This window comes from Drosophila miranda, chromosome 4, assembly GCF_003369915.1.
Source record: "Drosophila miranda strain MSH22 chromosome 4, D.miranda_PacBio2.1, whole genome shotgun sequence".
NCBI classification, from domain to species: Eukaryota; Metazoa; Arthropoda; class Insecta; order Diptera; family Drosophilidae; genus Drosophila; species Drosophila miranda.
In genome coordinates, this window is record NC_046677.1 from 26,687,115 (window position 1) to 26,705,291 (window position 18,177).

The following is an 18,177-nucleotide window of genomic DNA, read 5'->3' on the forward strand; positions in this document are numbered from 1 at the left end:
TATCGTATCAAAAATTTAGCTCAATTACTAGATGGATCTCTAATGGAAGATTACGTTTAATTTTTTGTCTCACAAACTAGGAGTTCTTAGCTCGAATCGAACGATTCAAAGTCGAAAGCATGCTCAGTTTTGGGCAGATTGCAGAGGAAAAACCCTTTATTCGTATTCCCAATCGTATCTTCCACTGATAAGAGGATAATCTTCTAAGAATCTTCTCCATAATCTTTACTGAAAAGTCCCCTAAAGCTCCATGACGAAACTTGCCAATAAGTTCGCACCAGTAGCTGGCATTATCGATATATTATAGCGATTATCTACATAAAGATTAACCATCTGTCTATTACATTTATTACAAATCGAATGGATGAAAAATCGAACTGGAAAAGGTAAATAGATACGGTCGGGACGCCCGACGATAGCTGCAGTACCTTCTCCTTAAAGGCCACGACTTCCAGAGCGTCTCTAGAGGACCTGCTGAACGTCCGGACTCGTGGACAAACTTTTGCGGCAGCTACAGAGTGTGTCTGCCTCCCTTGCTGTTTCTGACGACACTGGAGGACAGAGCCTGAAGTGGTTCTTGACAGGAGCTACAAAATGCCAGATCTGCAAGGAGAACGGCACTTGTCCAGCAAAGAGTCGCATCTATTGAGGCGTTTATCGTTTCCATTTCCAAACAGAATCTATTTGAATTTCCATCAGAACACGTTTGAAATAATTTCAAAGGTTCAATCGTATTTTGGAAATAATTAGCTCATTTTTTTCGATTATTTACTATATTTATAGTGTTTATCGATATAAATTATACTGCAAAAAATACCAAATAAATGTATCTGCTCTTTTTTCATAGCTACGAGAATGTTTTCCCCACTTTTCCACACATTTTCCCATTCAAACAAAAAGGTTTAAATTGAATAAGGCTAGACTTGCCAATATTTTAAACAATTAAAAACTTTGCTTGAATAGAACCCAAAATATAACACAATCCACACATGAACAGACAGATGCCGGATATTTGATTTTGCGACAGAAAAGGGAGTGCTGCAAGGCACATAAATTGCTCTAAATAAAGTCTACGAATCAGCTTTGTGGAGGCACTTATATATTTACCCGGCAATCTGTGGAGTACAACGTTTTTTCTGTTTCCCGGGAATGACACATAAAGTGTGTCAACTAATCAAATGGCGACAGATAGGGGTTATTTTTTCGTACCTGCAGAGAGTAAAAGGCTCAATCAAAACATCAAACTGCCAGACATTTGTAGTACGAGCTGGGGGATGCATTCTGTGAGCCCTAATGCGACAAAGCCATTTACTTTATTTGTACATTTTTATATGAATATACTCTTTCGAAAGGTATGAGCAGCAGGGCAGGCCCGCAAGGACACTTTCCATGTTTCCAGATCGTTTAAGGCACTCTTTGAACATCAGCAAAAGTACGGTGTGAGGAGTGGAATCGATGGCTTGGTAGCTGAGTTCCGACTGTTGCAATAAAAGCTCTCAATAAAGTTTAGAACTTTCCAGGGTCAATCAGCAAGGTATTTTTTTCAGAATTATTTATGTGTACAATTTTTGGGATTTTTTTTTATTTAATGTTTTATCTGTGTTACAGTTTCGATTCCTTGAAACAGACCTTGTGTAAACGTGTCTTTTTTTTTGACTGGAACAAATCTTATCATATAAAAACTATCCCAAGGAGACGGTTGCAGCATCTTTAATCAGTTTCCATCAATATTTCTCTGCTATTCTGACAGTATTCCGTATTATAGACCACTTTTTTGGTATTTTTTCGTTGCAGTATTGCCACATTATCTCCAGGTTGGATTTTTGTTGTTTTTCCGACATTTTCTCAATTGATTTCTAAGAGTCTTGGCCTTTTTTTAAATCGCTACAGTGCTGCCAACAATCGATCTGTTAGGGTAAGGGTATCCATGCTTTCGTTCTCCGATTCTCGTCGTTCACTTTCATTTTCGGTTGGTCTTTCTATCGTTTTGTTTGTTTGTTGCGTGTGAGCAATAAAATTCTTTATCTTATTTTATTTTTTTTTGTCTTTTTTAAAACACGCGAAAATGGGCAAATGGCAACGGCAAATGTTTATGGCTTGTTATTTGAGCATAAAAGCATTTTGCCACGCCCCCGCCCACACACACGCGCCAAAAAAATTATCATTCAAAATAAAACAAAAAACAAAAAATGCCGAAAGCTGAAACAGAAGCGCGACGAACAATGAAATTGTCAAAAAATGTAAAACGAGACACGCATCAAAGTGGAACTCCAGGGCAGGGTGGAGGGGGGGAAGGTGTGTTTTCTTGGGGAAATTGTTTTGGCCAAACAAATAAATTTATGTTGGCAATTTGGAAATGAGAGGGCTGTGTGGGGGTCGAGATAAATAGAGCGCCACTTGAGATGCTCATTCAGGGCTAATAAAAATTACGCAGCAATTGCAGGAGTGAAAGCCAAAGAAAAAGTTCGAAAGTGTCGACACTTCTGTGTGGCGGAAGGCACTCCTAGCCTCCCCCACCGCCCCCACCCGTGTAACCCTTGAGCCTCGGGACACGTACTGGCAAGGATCGTTGAGGTCTCAATAGCCTGCCCCCAGAGGCGGCGGCGATGGCAAAGCGTGACGCAAATGGCAAATGAAAAGCAAATGAAAACCAAAGCGAAACTGCGCGCCAACATAATAAGAAATGTAATCAGACTAAAGCGGCACCACAGAGGAAATAGTTAGGGCTACAATTCAGGATTAGAGGTGGAACAAAACGAGGCGTTTTTCAGCAACCAAAATTCGATGTAAAATTGGAATCCATTCGAAAATAAAGCCATTCACGGGTAAACGTAAAACAACCCCTAATTTTTGGTATATCCTTGAAGATTTATGCCAGGATGTCACCGAAAAAGTGCACCAAAATGTGTGAATGGCAAAAAATCGCATCGGTGGAAAAGCTAACGTGCCAAAGCTGCCTTAAAGGCATAAAGCAGTTGGATGGCAGACTGTGCAGGACTTTGCAGCTCCTGCCGATTTCGTAAGGTTAGCGCCATTGACCGGAAATGTAAAATGCACTTAACACACTTCCCCCCTCTCCTTCACCCCCCCTTCACTGCCTCCGCAGAAACCTCCACCCCAAAAGCCAAAAGGAAACTGGAAAATATCGCTATCAATAAATTCGCACGTAGCTGTTGTGGGGGGGGGGGGGGGGGGACGTGGACTCTGGCGAGGGGGGAGGTCGTGGATAATTGCGAAAACTCAGTGCCAGAGTCAGCTGTAATTCCTTTTCTTTCTTTTTGGCTTTGGCTCCCGGGTCCCTGGCTCCCTGGCTCTTTCGAAACGATTTCATTCCGTTCCTGGCACTCGCAATTTGAGCTTTTTGAAACAAACACGCGCCGAAGCAACTAAAAATTGTTGAAAAGGAATCCTCCACATACTTGATGGAGGATTTAGGGGTGCCGGAGGTAAGGAAAAACTCTGGGATTCAGGTTGCAGCCGGATGGGGAAGAGCTAGTGCTCCTGTGGTGACTGCTTTTAACGAAAATTGCTTCATTAGAAGCAGCGGGTTAACTGTGGAAATACTCGACCGCTGCCTGATTGAGTTGCACTTTCGGGGCAGGCCTTGGCCCCGTGCACCATTGTGAGGGGGGCAGGCTCTGGCAGCAACAAAGTTGCGAAAATTAAAACGCAAGCAACCCAGCAGATACCCAGTAGGTGAACACTTAGATCCATCTGATTTTGATTGGGAAAGGGTTTAACAATGATTTCTGTAGGGGATATAAATCGAAAAGAATACTCGATATTTGAGAAATTTTTAGTTGGTACAAAAATATATATTGATCCAAGTAACATTTTTCTAATGCATTCAAAAATTTTGTGTACTCTAAATTAAGTTTTCGTATTCCAAATTATCCGGACTGTTGTAGATATTTCGGCAGACTCTGGGAGGTCGCACGATTTTTAGATGTGTTGAGGTGCTTGAAAAAGAGGCTTTCGAACAACACCCTGCCATTGAAAGCCATTAGAAGAGGGACAGGCAACTCCCCCCAGAGATCGTCGAAATTGCGACGACGGGGCATTGGGGACACTACAACGGCTTCATGGGACCAAGCACTCAACCGTTGAAAGTGTTACCACACCTTAAAAAGTAAGTCTTTAAAATAGCTACCAAAATGATTGCAACAAACGATTTACCTTAGTTTCAGTGTTAGTCAGAGTACGAATCGGAATCTGTTGAATTTTTCGAAATAAACGGTAAGTAAAAATAAATAAATTTTACAAGTTTCCGAAGAATTATAAAATTTACTGCTTTACTTTTAGAAACCAAATTACGATTGACCAAAAAACCAGAGACTACTGGATCCTCACCAATAAAATACCACAAAATATAAGCAAAATTAAATGAAGTGAATATAAAACATTAAAACCCACCTCTTTGATCAAAAACCAGACCTCCCTGGCCCTACCATTTCCCAGGGTACAAAATCCTAGAGAACTTTCATTGTGTTTTGTGCCAGGGCCAGAGCCCTAATGAAATTAAAGGTAAAATACTTTTAGGCTAATTGCTTTAAATGCGTGTGGCAGCAACAGAATCCACAAAAAAAGAACAGATTTCTATAGAAAGAAAGAATCATTTTTGTTGGCTGCTCTGCTCTTCGCTGCTCTGTTCTGTCGATTGTGTGGCTGCTGCTGCTGGCTGGTGGCTCGTTTGCATTCATAAATCAAAAGAGCATGTGTCTATCATGACCCCCCAACAGGCAGGCTGGCTGGCCGACTGGCAGGCAGCCACCAAACAATAGAATACCGTAAAGATTATATAGAAATAGCCAAACACACACACACACACACACACAATAAATAGGAGAAAATATGAAAGTGAGAAGAGCAACAAGAGCAACCGCACAACAAATGGAGCATAAATTACACATGGCCCGCATAGAAAAATGATACGCCGTGAACATAAAACAGATGCCTGTTTGGGACTAAGGATGGGAGGGCCAGCCAACCATACTCATCATTTATAAAAATTCCTCGCGTTGGGTTGTGGGCCTGCTTTTGGCATTTATGGTCATCAGCGATGGGGTCCGAAAAATGAAGTTAGCATCTCTCTGTCTCTCTGTCGCTCTGTCTCTCATATCCGTTTTCAGTCCCTGCTAAACTAATCGCGTTACAATGAAAATTGATGATGCTACACAAGGAAAAAAGTAACAAGAATGGGGCATTAGGGGTCTAACGACTAAGGGATGCCCATTAAATGGGGTAGAAAGCTTGTATGAGCCACGATTGAGCCGTGTGGATCGTGAGAGCGCTGTCAGAGAGCGGTAACAGTGCGCTGTAAACGGGCAACGGGCACAGGCTGTTAAGGGCCTGCGGTACCTGGGAGAGTTAACAGACTATTAACAGCATGCGGTGCCTTCGATCGGTAACAGACTGTTAACGGCCTGCGGCACCTGTGATCGGTAACATGCCGTTAATCGTGGTCGTTAACAGTGCCGTGGCTCTGTTACTGCTGCTGCCCTGAAAAGATGGGAAATAAAGTAATTTATACCAATCTACGATTCTGGGGATCCAAAAAGCCATCTTAATACCCTCTTCTAATCAAAGGACATACCCTGTAGCACACATAAACAACACAATGCTATCTCCAAATCGGAAAAAGCGAAACCAAAGAGCATTTTGGCCAGTTAGGCTATAACTATGCAACATATTTTAGTGCCACAAAAGTGGCCAAGCGAATGCCAGAGACCATGTCATTGACTTTGTTGCAGTTGCAGCCACTTAAATTCAATTGACTCCGACCCCGAACCCGAGCCACCCGCAGCCCCGGGGCAGCAGCAGCGGCAGCAGCAACAACAAATGTTTGGCAAATATTGTCAACCGAGTCGAGTGGATGGACGAGAAGCAGGCAGCATGGAATGGGGAGTCAAATATGGGGCGAAATCGGGGGGCCATTCAGTTAACAAAGTTTTCGCAACGAACCAAACCAGAAAACCAAACAACAACAGCAGCAGCTGCAGCTGCAGAGAGTCAGAGAATCAGAGTCAGAATCGGGGCAGAGAGTCCTGCCTGTCCATCCCTTTGGCTACTTAACTGTTCAGTGGACCAGGCCCCAAAGTGGCCTGGCTATAAAAATGCAACGAGAGCAGGGCGAATATTCTGCGGGCACTCTATCTGTTTGGTTAGCGAAAACAACAATCGAGACCCAAAATGTGGAACGCATTTAATTGAATTGGAAAAAAACTAAACAGCGCCAGGATTGGAATACGAGGAATTTTGAATGAAGTGCGGAATACACTAGGCAGGGATTGGAGGGCATTGGAGACCATTTACAGATACTTGCAGATATTTCAGTTGTAAGGAAATAGGAAAAAGAGATTGTGCGGGGGAAATACTCGTAAATATAGCATAGTTATAGATTTATATGGAATAAATCCGAACTTTGTGGTCTTTTGCCATCGATTAATGGACTTTTTTATGTCTTATATTTCCAGATCTTCCAATAATGGCACTGCAGGAACTATATCATTGTTAAATATACCTGTTATTAAGCAAAGGATCCCTCTATTTTTGAAGAAAATGCAGAAAAACCAACTAAGTTGTGGCTTCTTACCTTTTACTTTACCTTTGATGACTTGTCCACCTGAAAATCTACCAAAATTACAACTATTTTATACTAATACTAAGAGACAAGCCCCCTGATCACTCGCTTCACTCGCTCGCTCGGGCGCTACGACCCAAAACTTTTTTTGTATAATAAAGAGATTACTTCAAAACCATTCCCTTATTAAAAATACTTCCACTATCCATTTAAACCAAAATCTTTGATAAATACAAACCCCATGAGAATTTAGCTCTACCCAAAAATTCGTTGAGTGTAAAACCGATTCGCAGTCAAACGAAACGCGACCAAAGTCCAAACTCGAATGCAATTACAAGCGATACTCCCTGCAAAGGCAAACACTTGATGTCGCATTCTAGTGTGAGTGTATGTGTGGGTATATTCGTGTGTGTGTTGGCAGTTAATATGATGACGCTTAAACATGGCTAAAAAGCATTATGGCAGGCAAAGTCAATTAGAGCAGTGCGCGACTACTGGCAACGCCATTTCCCTGCCAGGGCAACGATCCCGGCTGCCCACCTAACCCCAGGGCTCTTCCTGGTCCTGGTCGTGGTTTTGGTCCCCGGCTGTAAGTGAATCCAATCCATATTTGTGGCAAATTGTGTTTGGCTCTGGCATTTTGCATCCACCTTAAATGTTAAACTCCCCCCACAAAATACAGAGTACACACTTGATGAGCCTGATTTTGGTTTCGGGGGGTTTTTGTTTGTCAATTTGGTTGAATTTGGCAACGTGCTTTTGAAGCAATTGAGACGATGTCTCCACGGTGATCCCTTTAGCACGGCCAATCCTTTGCTTTTCCCTGCCATTCTTTAGGGCCGGAGTTTATTTTTAAACGAATTTCAGGTTGAGCCAGGAGCCAAGCCGAAAATCTCGTAGCTTCAAGCAGAAGCTCTATCTCTTCCTTCGGGGGCGGGCTCTGGCTTGAAATATTTAGGGGACATTATGGGGGGAGGGAACTACCGTTGAGGATACCCCCACCGGTATTTATCGTAAACTTCAACTGCCAGAGCGGCGCGTCAAGGATGGGATATTCGGGGCCCCACCACCTCTCGCAGATATGTGTGTGTGTGTGGGATTCGAAAAGGATGGTTGGGCAACCCATAGACTATATCAATATTGGCCTAATGGCAATGACAACGACAGCGTTAGCTAACCATAAAAACCAATGACAACTCTTTACAACAGGAAGAATGGAAAAAGGTTGCGGCAGAAGGACAGACAGACAATGCGAAATGCTAATCCAATTGAGTGGCGACTCCTGGACTGCTCCTCCAGACGGCAATAATCATAAACAGATATTATATTATTTATCTCAGCCTCGTCCTGCCTTATGTATTAATCTCCCTCACCAAAAAACCCACATGGACCTTGGACCTGGCCGAAAACTCCACTGTCCAAGATGCTCTCCAGCCTAATTGCAGTCCTCGCTGCTCGGCTCTCGCTTGGGGGGGCATTCTCGTAATGACACGAAACGAGTTCAAAGCTAAGTTGGCTCATATAGTTTTTCATTAGGTTTTGGGTGTATAAGCCCTTTGATGACCGCCTTTTAAGTCTAATTAACTGCTAATAGGCAATTAATCATTATTACTCAAATTTCAGAGGCGGAACGATGACTGGATGGGAGGTGGAGTCCAGTAGTTGTGTGACACGGGACACTGGACACATTGAAATAAATTCATAAGTGTGGGATTTGGGTTGTAGGAATAGCGAACTGTGGGATACACTAACTATTTGTATGGGGAGAAGTTCTGTAGGTTGAAAACTTCATGATCAACTTCTAATTGATTTGAAGTCTCAAAGTCCGATAAAATTTAAGTTTAAGAGTTCCATTTATACAATCTCTATGAAAGTTCTAAATTCTTTGGAATTCAACTAAAGAAACTATTGTATAAAATTGCAGATCAATTCGGTAATTGGCTGTGGAGTTATAAGAGTGTTACTATATGAACAAAATGATTGGCTTAGAAAACTTTAAGCCCATTTCATTCCGTGGGTTCCAGTGTGGGACACAAGCACAACAAATTTCTTAATGCTAACTCTTTTAGATCCCAAGATCATATAATTTATCATCTTGAAACTGTATGAAAGTCAAATGGTTTATAGAAAATTACGTCATAAAACTCTATTAACTGTTTTAAGACATTAAAAAGAACCGTTTCTAAGTAAAAAGTTGTTAAAATACTGGAAAAATCAGATAGATTTCAATATCTATACTCTAAAATCCCCCCATTAGAATTATTGAGTAATTACTTAGATATAAATCACTCTTATAAGAAAAACTCTTTTTCCCAACCATGTTTTTCAGACTCCTATTCTCTATTCTCTCTATACTCTCTATTCTAGATACCAATATTCAATAGATGATAATTTCCAATCAGTATTTCATTAGAAAACCACATAAAAATGCAGAAATATGTGCCTCATACAATTTGTAAAACGCAAATCCAAAAACCCGGAAACTTCTGACTCACTCTCATATCAAAAATAAAACCCAAACCATTCATCAGGTTACTTTGAAGAACTTCTACCTACCGAAAATTGCCGTCTTCCCTTGGGTGACTAAGCCAAATCCTTTCATCGATTCAATATGCCTTTCGTGAGGCATTTAACCCTGGTTAGCGTATCATAATTCATAAATAAAGTGTGACTAATGCCAATGGGAGCCCTCACCATGCGCTGGACGAGGCTTCACCAAGTGTAACTGCGATCCATTAAGCAATAAAATTCATTCATTTATTATTTATTGTGATTACACCCCATCGTCCATTGTTCTTCCTTCCTTTGCCACTTTCTCTTCCCACTTCAGTGTGTTGTTCGAGGGAGGACTTTAAGTGGTAATTACAGTGCGCCACGCCCACACATGAAACGGGGAATGGAAATCATAAACATAAAGCTAAAAGGCGGCCGGCTGGGCTGGCAAATGAGCCAAAGCCAGGGCCCAAAAGGAGTAGCAAGGAGGCTAAGCAGATCATAAGCGTAAAGTGCTCTCAATATGGCATGGTGTGAGAGGGGGGTCCTTCAGAGTAGGGGTCAGCCTGCGTAACAAATGCAATAAATGCGAAAAAAGGACTTGAATTGTCCCCTCTCCCCCATCTCAAAGAACAACAAATGGCGACAGGCTGGAGCTCAAAGAGCAGGAGCAGGACAGGGACGAGGCACAACAGACTTTCCTTCCGTCCAAAAAGGCATAATAATAATTCGTAAATTGATTGTGTTTAGTGAAGTTTGAATAAATTCAAAGAATAAATGAGAGGCGAATAGAGGAAGATCTCTCGACTATGAGATGCCCAAGCCCTCAAGAGATGAGAAGAAAATATTGCGAGCAGGTCTGATCCCAATTTGATTGGATTGGTATCTAAAAACTAGAGACAAATTCATATCTATAGGACTATAGCCAGCACAGGGACTCGTCTGAAAGTGCTCCAGCTTCAATGAGTTTTGATGGACCTTCCTGTATAGCGAAGTTCTTTAAATTCTCCCATCGGCTGATAGTTCTCTTAAAGTTTTCGAAAGAAACTTGTCATTGTCGTCATTATATTCAAAAATGCTCCCCAAAAACGCTTTCTGCCGGCCGTTACATCCCTCTGCATGCATTCAATACACCTTTAAGTACTGGGTATAGAACGATGCCCAGAATGAACGACGACATGGAGGACAACCCATAGCAGAAGTCGGCAGGATAATCCACTAAAATTTACAACAAACGGAAACAGCAACAGGAAAAAGGCATGAGTCCAAAGCCAGCAACAGCAGCACCACCACCACCATCAGAATCTAACAAATAAAAATAAATTTCTCGCTCGATGAGGACGCTGCCGAAGAAAATACCAAAAAAGCACCGAACATATGCGCGCTGATGAGTTACTCGAGGGGCGGTGGGGTGTGGGTGGTCGTGTGGGCGTGGAAGAGTCTTGCAGAATGAAATAAAAATGGAAAGCAAAGCAAAACTTATGACTGTCAGCAGATAAAGCGAAAGCTGCCATGAAAGGACCAAAACCAGAGCCAAGAATCGAGACAGCAACGAAGCGCAGAGATGGCTGGGCGAGTGGGTGGTGGAGTGTGTCTGCCACACATCCATATCTGTCTCACCCTCTGGTTTCTGTGTCCTGTGCTGTTGCGCTGCCAGGAAGGAGACAGAACAGAACAGAACAGGACGAGGACTATCAAAGTGAAATGCTAAAGCAGCCAAAAATCCACGAAATAATGGCAGACACAACATGGGAAACAACTGCGACAACAACGCATGAGATGGGGCAGGATCAAGTGGGTATGTGCAGAGTTACAGAGAGGTACAGAGGAACGGGAAGGACACTGTTGGAGAGATGGACACACCATGCAAGTGATAGTAAAAATCCTAGCTGGAAGCCACGGTGTTGGCCAACCATTGCCATTCGGTGTCATTTGGCATCATCATCAATATGGCTAAAAGGACAATGCGTTAAATGCGAGAAGCTGCAAGCAGCTGAAGATGGTATCCCACCCTCCCCCCGCCGCCCACCGCATATCCTCTTTTTGTCAAGGACCCGTGTCCTCGTGTCTGTATAGGTGACATCTGGGGCAATGAGTGCGCATATTGTCCTGCCTCTCTAAGCTGTCGCAATTGCTTTGGGAGGGAACAGATGATGAAAGCAACAGCGACAAACAGGACAAAGAAAAAATGAAACCATTAAATATACTTCGCTGGGCAGGCGGTAGGTACTCTCTGCCCCCTGCCACATGTGGGCCTATTCGAAATCTATAGAATTGATTTGGTGGCTAAGATGACAGTACAAACCCAAGCAACTTTTATCTCTCCCTCCTAGATAATATTCTGTCAATAAATATTGTTTCAAATAAAATTTCAACAACCCTGCTTTGGTTCTAGGCTCAAAATATTCATTCCAGTAAAAATCCCAAATTCAACAAGACATATTTGTATTTATTTGCAAAAGTTCAGCATTTGGTGTCCATACCAATCCACATCACGGTTCAGGGATTCAAAATTTGGAGGGACGCCGACCACCGCAAACTCAACCAAGGCCTGTACATTTTTCAAATATGTATTCCACTGGTAGCTTGTGAGCCTTTCGCGATTGAAGAATATTTTCTGAATGCACAGCTTCATCAGCCAGTTGATCTCGAGGTAATTGGCGCCCTCCAGCAACTCACAGATGTTGTTCAAGTCTTCGCGCAGGAACTCCTTGTCCCAGTCGCCGGTCTGCACTTCGATCTCCAGGGCTGGGACCGGGTTGGGCTTGTTCACCCATTGGGGCTCCTTGTCGTCCTTGTGGAACTCGGCCCATATGAGGATCTTCAACAGCACCTCACTGCGGATGCCGTGCAGCGGTATGATGGCATCATCCGTACTCTCCTCCGGGCACGCCCTGCACATGGCGCGTATCACGTTGGAGCGATTCATCAGTTCTAGCTCGACATGAATTATCTTTCCGTCTTTGGTCTCAAAAGACATCATTTTGATCCAAATTTGCAGTCAAAGTGTTTTCAACGACAATAAATTTAAGCAAATGCACCTTTGTTTTTTTTTCGCTTCAACATGTGATTGTCGATTTTCTGTGACTTCAGCTCTGTTTATTTTTATACGAAATACGGTCTCACTAGCTTCCAGAAAAACAATGGCAGTAAGCTGCTGACTCATTGTTAGAACAGAGATGGCCTGAGGCCTGATTAACGAGGTTGTTTTGGTAATGGAAATGGATTATAGGAGTTTCAACCGTTGAAAGCAGCTCCGAATGGAAGACGGCTTTGGTTAAAAAATGTAACAAAGTAATGTAAAAAAATTACTCTTGTAGAAATTATCCAATCTCAAAGAAAATTTATTAATTTAGCGGAAAAAAATGTTTTTCTTTTGAAAATCGAATTGGAAAAGCTTTTAAAACAGCAGAAAAGTCAAAAGTTATTGCGCTGTACATTCATGTATGGGTAGGTGTTTTTTCTACATTCTACATACTTATATACATGACATCGAAGTTTGATGTCTACTTTTAGGCTACCGAAATGTATCCAAGACACGTAGAGAGCATGTAATATGTGATAGCTTGATGATCGCATCGTCAGATGTCGCCAGTGTGCATGTCAAAAGAATGTATTACGATATTCGTGTTACACGTAGAAAACGTGTTGGCTCGAGGCACCCCCAAATACTGGCGGATCTTTGGTCGTTAGACTTTCAAACTGAACTTTAAAAAATTCAAGAAATTGTAAATTTAACGAACTCCGAACGTTGTATGCCAAGAAAACTTCGTTACTTGTAATTGAATAATAGAACGAGTGCATATAAAATGCAATACCTTTATTCAATTAAGCCTCTTCGGTAGTACATTCTGTATGATTATCCGTGCTGAATGGCACTCCCCCAAATATCACCTCATCCCCTACTGCTTTCTGCACGACTGCTTTCTTCCAGGAGTACACACTGTCCCTCTCTCGCCCCCTTAGAGCCACTGGCCCTATACCATCTTCAACAGACTATCGACAGTTTGCACAAATGGGGCCATAAATATGCATTGTGTCACATTAGTGTGCGTGTCTGTGTATGTGATTAAGTGTGTGTGTGTGTGCGAGTATGTGAGTGCGTGTGCATATGGCCAAAGGGTGAGTTGGCTATATGTCACTGGAGGTTAATAGATTTTCTTTAGCGTGTCATCGGGGTCAGAGCAGACGCCAGAAGGAACACAGGAAGAAACACACACACACACACACAGAGGACGCCAGAGAACGAGGGCCTGTGCACAGAAGGACGATATGAAGGAGTACTGCGAAGGAGAGGGACGAGAGTCCAAGGGGTAAATGGACAGACGCTTCCGGCCACAGCCATAACAAGGCTAAGATGGTTAACTTTTTTCCGTCTGCAAAAAGAAATGGGGGAACATATAAATATTTATAGAGATTTATAGAATTATATGTGAGCAAGTTTTTCTTATAGAAAATTGTCGGGAATTGTAGAAAATTCAATCGAATTTACTTTAAATAAGTTTCAGCAAATGTTTAGCCATATTTCAAGCCACTTTCCATGGCATAAATATATTATTTTCTTATCATTAAGAGTCTACTTATTGGATGATTCATTTCAAAACACACACTATCCAAAATCATATTTCAAATAAAACCAAACCAATTTGGTTCTCAAATTCCATTCTCCGTACATTCCATAGATTAGCATTTTGATTTACTTCCATAAAATTCATTCGTTTCAAAATTTATTTCCCAAAAACAGATCAATACCAGAGAGATATCTCTTCGCCCCCAAGTCCACAAAATGTGGCCTGGGCACCTGGCCCCCCAAAATTGTGATGTATTTAATTGCCTCATGTTGCCCCGCTCCGCCCCGCCCCAATCCATGTCCATTCCCCCCTCTAAAGACCTCAACTCCTTCAACAAAGACATTCGAGATTTCGGCATTGCGTGAGTCAAGATTTTCTTTAGGTTTTCCCTCTTTCCCCTCCCCCAAGAGGCTGTGGAGTTTTTATTACAATTTTTGTTGGTCCACTCCCCCCCCTCATTGTGGGTGGGGGTGTGGGAGGGGGCGTGGGCAGGAACTGGCAGCAAGAGCTAATGGATTCTATTTAACTTCCACCGACTGCTAATGGATTTTTCTTGACCCCAAATGAAAATGCGCATCGAAATGCGATTGAAAAATGCTTATAAAAAATAGAAGAAGGAAGTAGCAGACACAGCAGAGAGGGAAGAAGAGAGCATAATGGAGCAATGAACACGAAAAAAAAAAAAATAGCAGAGAAATAATAGCAACAAACGAAGCTAAATGAATTGAAAATGGAAGTGAAATGCAGTGCTTCAAATGGGGTTACAGTGGCACGATAGAAAGGAAAATGTTTAGGTTGGTGGGCAAAGAAGGGGAGGGGCATCTGTGGAAAGTGAGTGGCCCAGCCCCAGCTGGTCGAAAAGCCAAGGTAATCTCTTAATTTGGTCGAAATTTCGGTTTGAAATTTGGTTGTTTTTTGGCTAAAGAAAATATACTTTAAAAGGGGATTAAAGTTTCGTCTCTATTTATAGGGATATACCAATGTTCCAGGCAAACTATTTCTATAGATATTTCTAAGAGCGATAATTTTCTTAAAGATTAGATCAATCTACCTTATAAATATCGGTTAAATATTATCTTGTTGATAAAACCTCTTGTTTAAGAAATGTTTTTCTCCTACGATGGCATACCTCTAATCTTTCAATCTGCAAAAACCCCATTTCTTTGTGGTTTCTTTCTTATTTTTTATCAGACCAATTTTCCTTGACTTTAAATTGACTTTTCGAATAGCAGCCCCCACAAAACTCCAGCTAATTATTACAAATAATTCTTAATTTTGATGAGCTCAACGAAAGGAAAGACCAAGAAAAAGGGCACCAAATAAAGTTGAAAAAATAAAGTTATGCTTCAACAATTTTTTCTTTACGACCTCTCCTCCTCTGGGGGGCACCGGTGTGTAGGTGGCGGTGGCGGTAGGTCCGGTCCGGTCCGTCCAACAATGCAACACTTTTTGGGAAAATTCTCCCACCGAAAAGAGAGGAGCGGTGAAATAAATCAACTTCCGCTTGGCCGGTCGCGGCACCCAAGAATAACCCAAACAAAACCGACGGAAAAAAAAGTGAGACCTTTTGGGACCTTCTGACATAACTGCGAGTCAGTCACTCATCAGAGGCCTAGAATTTCGCCCACCTGTGAACGGACTGGGGGCAGGGGGAGGGGAGAGGGTTGTTATGGTGCATCGTTCCGCTTGAGGTGCATGGAGTGGAATGGAGGAATGCTTTGCATAAGACAACAGAAAAACCTGACCTAACCAACAAGAGATATACTTCCGGTGACTCCCCGAAGATGGTCGCTGAATGCGCGTTAAAACTTCACTCCATCCCCACTCCATCCCCACTCCACTCCACGCTCGTCTATCCATTGTTTGGGGGGGCACTTCACTTCACACACATACGATAATCATTTCACATTACGGTAAGATAATGATTTCATTATGTATTTTTCATGTTATTAATTATATTCCCTGCGCTCTCGGCCTGCCTGCCCCGCCTGCAGTAGTGGGAAAATAATTATTGGTCTACAAATTTTCCTTCTTATACAATATCATGTGGATAATTGTATGTATGTGTGTGTGTGTGTGTGAGTGTGTGCGGCCTGTGAAAAAGGAAGTCGAGGTCGGCGTCTGGTGAGACGACTGCTAAAACTAATGACAGTTGCGTGTATCGGGCATCCAGCGGCGTCTTGATCTTGGGGCAGAGGCAGGCAGGTGTGCCTAGGACTTGGAAAAGCCTCTCTTTGAAAGCGTGTTTGGTGGATGGGTTTTTAATGGCATTAGAAAATTGACTATGTTTTGATCATGCGGTGGGGCAGGTAAACAGCACAGCGGATGCGGTGGGGATCAGATCAGTGACCCTGAACTTGTTTCTGAAACGACAAGGGACCGATGATAATGATAATAACTTAAAGATTTCATAAAATAGAAGACAAACATTGTTGGTCTTTATCGTTGCCCTATGAACTGTGGTCTGAAAATAGAAGTCTTAGCTTATTCGAAAGAGAATCTACCAGGAATACCCTACACTAGGGCATACAATAGTCTTCAAAGCCGAAGCCCACGTTCGATTCGCACCCACTGCTTTAATCGGTCTGCACTTCATTCCAAGAGCACGTCTTCATTGACAACTTGTCGCCGTTTGAGAGTGAGGACCATCCCAACTGTCACCCGCTCTGTCTCTCTCTCTGGCACTCTTTCAGGGGCTATCATAAGAGCCACCAGGAGCCATGTCGCACCTCGCTTTAATATACATTGGGGGGCGTTCAGCGTCAGTGATGGATTTCATCCATCATGTTTTGAGTGCCGTTGAACGTGTATAGTGCATCTGACTATCGAGCACTCGGAAAAATAATCGAAGCTTCGCGACTTCCACCAAAGAAACAGCCTCGTTAAATTGGAATATTTCTTCACGATTTAGTGTGCATTCTAAAAGATATTTCTTCTATTAATACAACCCAAATGGACATAATAGCCATCATGTATCCAAGACAATGGTCCGTACTATTTTTAAGCTCAACTTTTCAAAATCTGATGGCGCTATCGTATGCAATCCACCACTGAGCATTTGCTCAGCATCTGCTATGGCAAAAGAGTGCGCGAAGAGGAATTGAACCTTGATCTCTCTCTATCTTTGGCACTTACTCAGCATTGCCTTACCTACAGTGTCTCTCGCTCCCACTCTCTCAAATAGTGGGAGTCTAATTCTAAACATAGAACCCTTTTTCGATCACTATTTTTGCATTTCTCAAACAAAATCGAAGCTTCGAAACTTGCTACAAAACCGAAGTTTTACTCCTTCCCCGCCACGAGATCTATGGCAATCATTTCCCCTCCCCAAGTAGGTTAATCGGCTCCACCTTCATTACGATCAATCAGTGATTGAACTTTCCACCTTTAGGGCAGGTCTGAAACCCAACCCAGCCCAACCTCTGGCCCCAAATTAGTCTTAAGCCTCTGGGTCATGCTCACACCTCACGCACGAGTTTTCTTTGAAGTTTTTTTTTTGTTTCTGGCGCCAGTTTTAAGTGGAGGAGCATGTGTATCTGGGATGCAGCAGACTTCAATTTTGTATCTGGGATGCACCAGAGTTTGTATCTGGCATTAGGCCAGCCCTAACCTTAGATAGCAATTAATCAAACGAGTGGTTGGAGGACGGGGAGTAAACTCAAGTCCAATCGAGAATCGAATCTGTGTTTGAGTACATCTCTAATGCAGTGGAAATTGTTTATAAATTAATGTTGCTCTACACACCACAAAACACACACACACACACTCAGAGCAGAGCGGAGAAGGCTTCTCCCCTACTCGTACGAAATCTAATTGAAAATGTGGTTTGGAAAATTTCATTTACCGAAAATCAGATCCTTCGATTTGTTGTTTCTTCCATCAATTTGCAATTGTAACCGCAAATGAAGTCAGAGTCACAGAAGAACAGGATATGAACTGCATGGAGAGCAGAGCACATTATGAGTTACGGACAATTGCACAAGCAGCAGTCAAGACCCCACCCTACCCCCTGCCAGCATTATAAAGGTCCCCCTTCCAGACCATTGTGTCTGTCCTCCCACCTCCTGCCCGCCCATTGTGTCTCTCGGCCTGTCCCTGAGGTGAAGAGAAGCCAACAAGAGCAATTATTAACCATAAACAATTGAGAAATTCCCACAGTTCTAGTGGGGGTTCGGGTTTCGAGAGAACGGAGAAGGGAGAATCCCTCCCCTCATACATGGTCCCAGGCGGCCGGCCTGGTCGTCTCTCCCTTAGGTAAGAAGGAAAGAACAGCTGTATAAGCACTGCGGGGCGGCCCCGGAAAGTGTTCCGCTTGAGGGTGGTGCCCCTTGGTTGCCCCCAGGAGCAGCAGGTTGCAGAAAGGAAAACTTGTTGAACTCTGGATCTGAAACTGGACGACGATGACGATGTTTTCGTCCCGCTTCGTTGACTTCCTACCGGACAGAGTGCGGTGAGGGGTGGCTGGCAGAGAGGGGGGTTGGGTCTTGAAGACATACAACTTAACCCAAGGGAGTGCCTGCCCCGGGAAGTGTC

General features: G+C 42.8%; 1 protein-coding gene and 2 long non-coding RNA genes across 3 annotated transcripts; 1 reads left to right on the plus strand and 2 right to left on the minus strand.

The window, feature by feature from the left end:
- Positions 1-3,889: 3,889 nt before the first annotated feature.
- LOC117188955 lies at positions 3,890-4,307 on the minus strand. The gene is made up of 2 exons (XR_004473014.1): positions 4,177-4,307; positions 3,890-4,121 (listed from the first exon to the last, which is right to left on the minus strand). It is a non-coding gene; the product is annotated as an uncharacterized LOC117188955 (long non-coding RNA).
- LOC108161642 lies at positions 4,037-4,431 on the plus strand. Its single transcript, XR_001775491.2, has 3 exons — positions 4,037-4,129; positions 4,182-4,236; positions 4,303-4,431. It is a non-coding gene; the product is annotated as an uncharacterized LOC108161642 (long non-coding RNA).
- A 7,022-nt stretch (positions 4,432-11,453) lies between these two features.
- LOC108161571 (S-phase kinase-associated protein 1) lies at positions 11,454-12,124 on the minus strand. The gene has a single exon (XM_017295860.2). It carries the CDS (start codon positions 12,054-12,056, stop codon positions 11,523-11,525), a length of 534 nt encoding a protein of 177 aa, XP_017151349.1. The 5' UTR covers positions 12,057-12,124; the 3' UTR covers positions 11,454-11,522.
- Positions 12,125-18,177: the final 6,053 nt, after the last annotated feature.